This window comes from Ochotona princeps, chromosome 1 (assembly GCF_030435755.1).
Source record: "Ochotona princeps isolate mOchPri1 chromosome 1, mOchPri1.hap1, whole genome shotgun sequence".
Lineage (NCBI taxonomy): Eukaryota > Metazoa > Chordata > Mammalia > Lagomorpha > Ochotonidae > Ochotona > Ochotona princeps.
This window is the reverse complement of record NC_080832.1, coordinates 31,857,973-31,865,660: the sequence shown is the minus strand read 5'-3', so window position 1 is coordinate 31,865,660 and position 7,688 is coordinate 31,857,973. Positions and strand designations below refer to the sequence as shown.

Sequence of the window (7,688 nt, the reverse complement as noted above, 5' to 3'; positions counted from 1 at the left end):
CTCACTTGGGGAGTGAATCTTCGAACGGAAGATCTTCCTCTCTGTCTCTCCTCCTCTCTGTATATCTGACTTTGTAATAAAATAAATCTTTAAAAAAAAAAAGCATCAGGAAGACGTTTAAGTAAAGTCACAGTGAACCATCACCTTCAAAACATGAGACTTTGGTGTGCTATTTAAATTTTTTCATTCTGGTGCTTCACCTATAGGAATAATCACAGACTGGGCTATCTTCATGTTCATTAATGTGAGAGTATCATGCTTAGTTTCACACTTCACACATTATATTATTTGATAGTTTAAGTATGGTTGCTATTCCAATGGCCTTTTGGGAGGTACAAAATATTATAAAAATCTCTTCAAGACTCAGAAAAATTAAGCTGTGATTTTGTTTCCAATATCTGGCAATTCAAGTTAGGATTTCACCTCAATTTCGTATTCAAAATTTACCACCCTTCACATATGCAACTCACCTTGGCACTGGAATAGTGAGGAGAATGAAAAAAAAGAGATGAGACTATTACATGCAAACCACAGGAAGCAACTCCCCGAGCCCCAATTTATATGAGAAGTCAAGGGGATTCTGTAACAGAGCATGTTCCGAGGGAGGATTGTTCACAGTGCCACGTTTCAAACGTTCCACAGTGGCATGTGGACATGAACATGTGCATCAGATAGCACAAGTGTCACAGCACATCCATCTTTGCAGAAAGTTCTGGTGAAGAGAGCTGCTCTAATGTCCTTACCAACTGTTGAAATCTTTCATGAGTTAACGCTGCGAAAACACTTTTATTTTCTCGGCTATATCCTAAACCCAAATAACGTTTTGGTCTTCTATTATGTCTGATTAATAACTTCCAAAAGGTCTGTTCAGGGAAAACACGATTTCTATTTCTTAAACTAGAGAGGAAAAATTAATTTTTATTAGATAAGAATGTTTATATTCTTGACATAGTGATAACACTAATTTTTATTTCCTCAAGCTCTTTTGTTTAATATTAGTGTCACAATTACTCTCATTCTAATGAGAATTAAAATCAATATATTCTTCAAAGCAAGAATAAATGCTGAGATTATATTGAGAGTAGAGGTTGAGATTACTTATACTCCAAAGTGTATGAAGAATTTTAAGAATATTACCAGTCTTCTTGTACCAGCGCCTAGGTACCTTCCTTCAGGTGACATAGGGGATGAGGGAAGCTGGGGACTTGTGCTGGGGAGGTAGCAAGCAGAACAGAGCAGGCATGGGAACTCCCACACAAGCTTGACTCCCAGATGAGTGATGGTGGGGAGGGTGTAGGGCTTCAGGCTGGCACGCTGGTGTGGTGTGATGGTTTACTGGGTTTGGGGACTTGTTAACATGCTCGAGTACAAGGGGAACTGATGGGGTAGGGCACCAGGCTGGCATGTGTGCCAGAGGACTGGATTTGGGGTTGTGGGTGGATCAAGTGGGTGGGCAGGGTTTCAGGCCAGCACGTCATCCTGCCAGAAGACCAGGATGGGGAACCCATGTGTTTGTGCGTGCAGGGACTGTGAATTGATTAGGGAAGGTTTGGGATGTATGGAAAGGGGGACCGCTGAGGGAATTAGTTGCAGGTGAGGAATGATTTCTTGGGGACATCTGTCAGCAAGGCCACTACATTTGCAGGTAAGCAAAGAGGCTGAGACAGAGGAGTTTCAAGGAGGGAAACTGAAGGATCTTTCTGGGTCAGGCTGCCAAGAACCCACCCGTGTGCCTAAGATCTGTGATTGGTAGGTGACGAAAGAGGAGCCTGAGGAACTCCTCTATCAGGACACACTCCCTGAAACTGAGTGCAAGAACTGAGGCTGAGAGCAGCCCAGCCCAGGCCAGATTTCAGTACCCATCGGCATATATGTGGGTCAGGTATTGGGATGGGCTGGGCTGAGCCAGTTTATGTTACCTGAATGCACTGCAGGACAGGTCAGGTTGGGCTGAAACATCAGCCAGTTCACAATAAGGCTAAAACTGAGGGCAGTACAGGCTGGGCTAAGCTGCAGCACCTGCCAGCATGAGCTGGAACTGGGGGCAGGCCAGGCTGAGCCAGGCCAGACTGGGCTGCAGCACTCAGCAGCACACCTAAGACCCGGAGGTGCGGGACAAGCCTAGTAAGGAGGCTGCGGCGGTTCCCTTGCTGGGCCACTGCTCCCACTGGCAAGGCAGAGAGCTGGGATGCCAGGAGGGTCAGGTTGGGTAAGGCTACAACACCTGTTGGCCTGCATGTGAACTGGGTTAGGAGGAGAGGGAGGCTGTGTTAAGTGACCATATCCAATGGTGCATGAACAAACCGGAGTTAAGTGCAGGCTGGTCGGGATTTGCTGCAGCATCAGCTGGCATCAGCTGGGGACGGGACAAGTCCTGTCAGGCTAGACAGCAGAACCAAACACCTGCAAAGTGCAAGATTTGGGTCTGGGAATGACCCTGCTAGGGAAATTATGGGCACCCCTCTGAAGGGTTTTAGCTCCCACCGGTAAGCATTTGAACCAGGGCTGGGGACATGCCCAGCTGGACAGGTGGTGGTACCCATCAACAAAAGTATGGACTTGGATAATGAGTTCAGTCAGGCTGAGTTAGGCTGCAGCACCCCTTTACGCATATAAGAACAAAATGGAATGCAGGACTAACTGGACCAGTCAGCTACATGCAAATGACTGAGGCTGGGGGTGGGCTTGGTGGGGATTTTTGGGAGCCACTCCAACCAGGCTTCAGTTTCTGCTGGTAGGCATGCGGGCGGAGTGTGTGGTGGACAGCGCTGGGCTGGGCCACAGCATCCACTGTTTTTTTTAGAAGATGGGGCTGGAGACAGAACTAATTGGGCAACTGCAAACACCAGTGTGTATAGGCTGATGCCAGTGGCAGACTGAGCTGGACCACACACTGGCTGGCACACAAAGGAGTCAGGTCTGGGAGGTCACACCTTTGGTGAGGTTTCTTTGGGGATTCTCCAATTGGATCACTGGCTTAAAAAACTCCAACCATGGGGAAAATTACAGAATCTGTTGTCTGACCATGGAGTACATGTGTCAGAACTGGGCCTCCTTGGTGGCTGAAGCCTGTGAAATGGATAGCATGCCCAGATGCACATGGGGGACATGACAAATCATTGAGGCCTGCAGAGAATGCCCAATACCACAGAGTACAAAAAAAACTGGACAGCTCTCCCAGTCAAGCTTTTGTAGCAAGGATCTGGGTGAGTGAAGAGGTGGAGTGTGTCAGCCAATGGACCTTGGACTGATTTTCTCAACCTTGGAATAAAGAAATCAAGAACATCTCATGATTATCAAATCCACTTGCTCCATCCACATCGGGGACCCTAGGATGACAATGAGTGTCCACACCACATTTCTGGGCACTGATGTGGTAAGGCTGCTGGAAGAAGCCCTCTCTTCTTCCTCCAGATATAGGAAGGAAAAAAAATGGAAACAATTGTCTTATCCAACTTCCTCCATTCCTCAACCATTCCCACCCTAATTAGTGGTCCATCTAGGTGTTTGTCCTTTTCAACTTTGTAAACATCATAAAAAAATACACTTGTATATAAAAAAAAGAAAAATATTACCAGTCTTAGAAAATACTTATATAGTACTATATGTTCAGCAAGATTTCCATGGCAAATAGTTACCATTGCAATAATACGCGCTATGCAGACAATAAAAGTATAGGATGAATGTATTGGAAAATGAGAATCTGAAGCATAGTTGGTTGAATTCACTGATTTTGTAGAGAGTTAACTCCTATTCTTAGGCCAACATTAGCCACCAGCTCACAGTGAAGAAGGCTCTTTGTGAGCCTGTCAGCATGCTGCATGTCTAGTACGTGGTGACACGCTGAAACTGAGTCCTTGAAGAAATCAGGATTTATTCATTGAACAGATTTTACTAATTAAGCCTTCACAATGTTGTTTCCCCAAATCCAATAGACCCTAAGAAAATAAAATGCATAACATATTAAAAAATGTAAAATTCAAGATTGCAAAAATTCAAAGAATCTAATTCACAGAGCAAGTGCAAGACCACAGAAGGGGTTAAAACCGCCAATCCAAGTTCGTAAGAATGTCAGACCATTTACGTGGAAATTTACAATAAAAGTTTCATGCCAGTTTGAAAAGAATATGAATGCTTCTTTGCTTCTACAGTACAATGAAATCTAAAACCTACTACTTGATAAAAAAAAATCTGTTACCCCAAAGTTGTATCGAAGGAAATTTATGTATAAAACGGTTTATAAAAGCAACTGTTTCATATGTGTGTTGTCTTTAAATTAGGTGTTTGAAGATGGAATATGAACAATGATAAAGCAACACCAACAGCTGGAACATGAAAGGACTCAGTGTTCAGTAGAAGCCACTGATAACGCTTACCTCTATGTTCCTGGGCAGCCAAAGTGTTAAGGATGTGAACAACATGGACTTACTTGATCTCTTAGAGACAAAAATATAGACAGGGAGATGGAAATTATAACGTATCAGGAGATTCACTATTTGAATCAAAATAAAACAATCTGAACGTCATCGCTGCTGCTACTGTGACACCTGCAGCACAACTGTGTTCAGATTTAGTAACATTGAGTCCACTTGCTTGGATGGATGTTTCTTCCATCCGCAGCAGAGTACACCACAGCATCACTGCGTCACTGGCAAAGACAGCGGCACCTGACCGGACTGAGGCGCTGGGGACCCGCTGGCCATGGCTTGTGGAGGCACTGCAGCTGGTTCCATCTTGCTAATGTGTGTGATGAATCGAAGACGAAGTTTTAAGGCTGGTTTTAAATTACAGATAATCTTCTCTACCTAAGAAACGAAAGTTCATTTAAAAATACCTTATTTATAGTGCAAAGTTCCCAGTTTTAAAGAAATGATTTACATGCATCCTCAGAGTTGAATCCAGGGAGTAGGATGGGGTAAAGATCTCTACATTTTTTGTTTAAACAGAGGTAATCATTATCAATTACTTCTTTCTAACATGAGACAGAATATACGATTTCCCTCACATCACACATTACAGTAGCTCTGTGTATTTCTTTACGAAAGAACATGCACTTAACTAGCTAGTCAGATACTCTATTATGGAAGACTAGCATAACTATGCTGGAAATTTTACATATTCAGAAAGCTGACCAACCTATCTTAAAATGCCATCTTCACAGAAGCATAATTACAATGTTTGCTCAGTAACTCTTGTCTCTGTAACAGTTAGCTACCAAGAATTTTTTCCTTGTGATGCATACATAAAATTCAAACTAAATAATGCTGGATCTATTCTTACCTAAAATATTTTAAGGCCATTAAAAAAAAAAAAAAAAACAAACCAAGCAGTTTTACAGCTTTGCTGGCTTCACCCAAAGCTCCCTGGTGTTATTAAGAACGATTAGGCCATAAAGCTGTTTTTTGCTGTATTGCTCTGATTTAAAATTTCTCAGGCCCAAGTATAAATGGCATATTTTAAAATAAACATTTCTTGCTTTTCTATATGTTCTATGCTTTAATAAAAGTAGACAAAATTAAGTGAGAAATTGTGAACACATATTTGACATTCCTGCGAGGCACGGAAGAATAAAAGAATACACTGGATCAGACTCATGGTTCTAAAGCAATTCGGATTCTGTTCTACCACAGTGTGAAAGAAAAGTGAAGTACTGTGAAAGAAGAGCCGACTTCACTATGTGCCAATCTCCATCCGCTAAAACAGTGCAGACTCTGTTTCCAACACAGAGGTATTCAAAAAGGCCTTTCCAACTTCTTCAGGACCCCTCTAATAGATTAGAACTGTGACTTCACATACTGTGTCAGAGTGAGCTTTCCTGTAAATTCCCCCAGAATGCATAATACCTCTGCAGTCACACAGGCCAAATCTAACACCTGTTTCAAATGAACACCCTCCAGTGAGGATCTCATCAATTTTTTGAGGCTTTTTTTTCTTCAGCTTAAGCATTCCCATATTGTTCAAACATTCTTCATGAGCTAGTCACTTGGCCCTCCCGGCTTCCATCTCCTAGCCAGCTGCACTACGCACAATGTTATCACTGTTAGTTCCTCACCTAGTTAGTGTGAGGAAAAGCAGGTCCTCCTTCACTCATAACCCAACACCTCTTGAGTCTGTTCGGCAGCCAAATCACAGTGTTTCTCATTAATCGCATCACTGCTAATTAACCCCTACATATTTTTTCCAATGTTCTGTTACTAATATAAAAAGGGAATTATATGTTCCTAAATTACAAGGTAAAGCAACTCTTCTTCCATTAAGAACAAAACAAAATTGCAACAATAAAAAGTAAAAACGCTCAGCCTCACCCAAAAAGTCTGTATGTTCAAGTTTTCTGAATAAATATCATTAAAAATAATTAACAACTTACTTGCTCTTTTACGCTGTCACCAGTAAACATGTACTTCATATGATACAGGAAGTCACAGATGGGATCCATGTAATTTAAATGGGTGCTACACTGGTCTACATTCAGCAGCATGTCATAAAATGCCACTCCAATCTATGGGACAAGCAATGATATAAAATTACTTAAATGAATAGAATAGTTCAATAATTCAGCATGATGTAGCTGGACTCCATTGAAACACTGGTTCTGGAGGAGAGCATTCTTGCTTGCAGGAACTGTCACTGAGCAACAACATCTCCATGCACATGAGAGCTCTGATACAGCCACATTTACAACAAAATCCACAGTGCTGCAAAATGCTCCTTTATAATAAACTTTATATTTATATATATTTATACAAATATAACATATAAAATATTATGTTATAAATATTATATTACTATATATAATTTATTTATATGAACTTCTTTTTATAATAACTGAGAAATTTCTCTTAAAAATCAGAGGCAGATAACCCCTGTTCTAGACACCATATCTCAATTTCTGGGATGACTGCAATCTAAGGAATTCTTAGTTCCACACATATATGCTGGTGAGGTTCTAATCCTGGGTTTTCTTTTTTTCTACATCTTGTGATGCACATTTCCTGGTTTTAAATGGTCCTCTGCACTGTAAGTTCTCAAACATTTCATCCTTAACCTTCTACTCTCCCTTGAGGATAGGTACTTCCCCTGCACCTGAAGCTCAGCGCATCCTACACTAACCGTCCCACAGGCACACCGGCTGCTCCACAGCTGCTTTTAGGAACTGAAGTCACCACGTAGGACTGCGACATGAAATTTGAAAAATACTGGTAAAAAGAGCTAGTCTTCTCTTAGAAAACCAAGTTATCCTTTACCTCTATCATACATCGAGTTCTCTCCTGTTGAAATCTTTGCAAAAACGGCCCTACAAGATGGTACACATAGAGTAACTGGAACTCAGTCTTCACTATAGGAAGGAGGACCTCAGTGAGAAACCTAGATTTGAAAATAAACATAAAACGCTCGTGACTAGAAATCATCTGAAATGTTCTGTTAACACAGCACTTATAAAATTAATACAAGTATGTGTAAAACTTACAATTTACAATAACCTTTCATTTAAAGTTCCTTTTAATTTTGGTAACAGTAACTTCTAATTAAAATCACATTTCTTTCAATGGCATTTACTTTTATTTGTCAAGGGTTGACATAAATTGCCTCAGATTTAAAAGTCATTCTTAATAGCCTAAGTACTTTATGAAAGATAGATTACTTGAAATTAAAAACAAAATGTCTAACTTAATATAGCTCATTCATAA

At 41.1% G+C, this 7,688-nt stretch overlaps 1 protein-coding gene across 2 annotated transcripts in view; it reads right to left on the bottom strand.

Annotated features, from left to right (window-relative positions):
- Positions 1 to 4,205: 4,205 nt before the first annotated feature.
- Positions 4,206 to 7,688, bottom strand: part of MED23 (mediator complex subunit 23) — a 40,597-nt gene continuing 37,114 nt past the window's right edge. For both annotated transcript variants that reach the window (XM_004587237.3, XM_004587238.3), the window contains 3 exons: positions 7,245 to 7,365; positions 6,368 to 6,499; positions 4,206 to 4,805 (listed from right to left, as the gene is read on the bottom strand). In XM_004587237.3, coding sequence (XP_004587294.1) covers positions 4,638 to 4,805; positions 6,368 to 6,499; positions 7,245 to 7,365 — 421 coding nt within the window. In that variant the 3' untranslated portion in view covers positions 4,206 to 4,637. The remainder of the gene's footprint in view (positions 4,806 to 6,367; positions 6,500 to 7,244; positions 7,366 to 7,688) is intronic.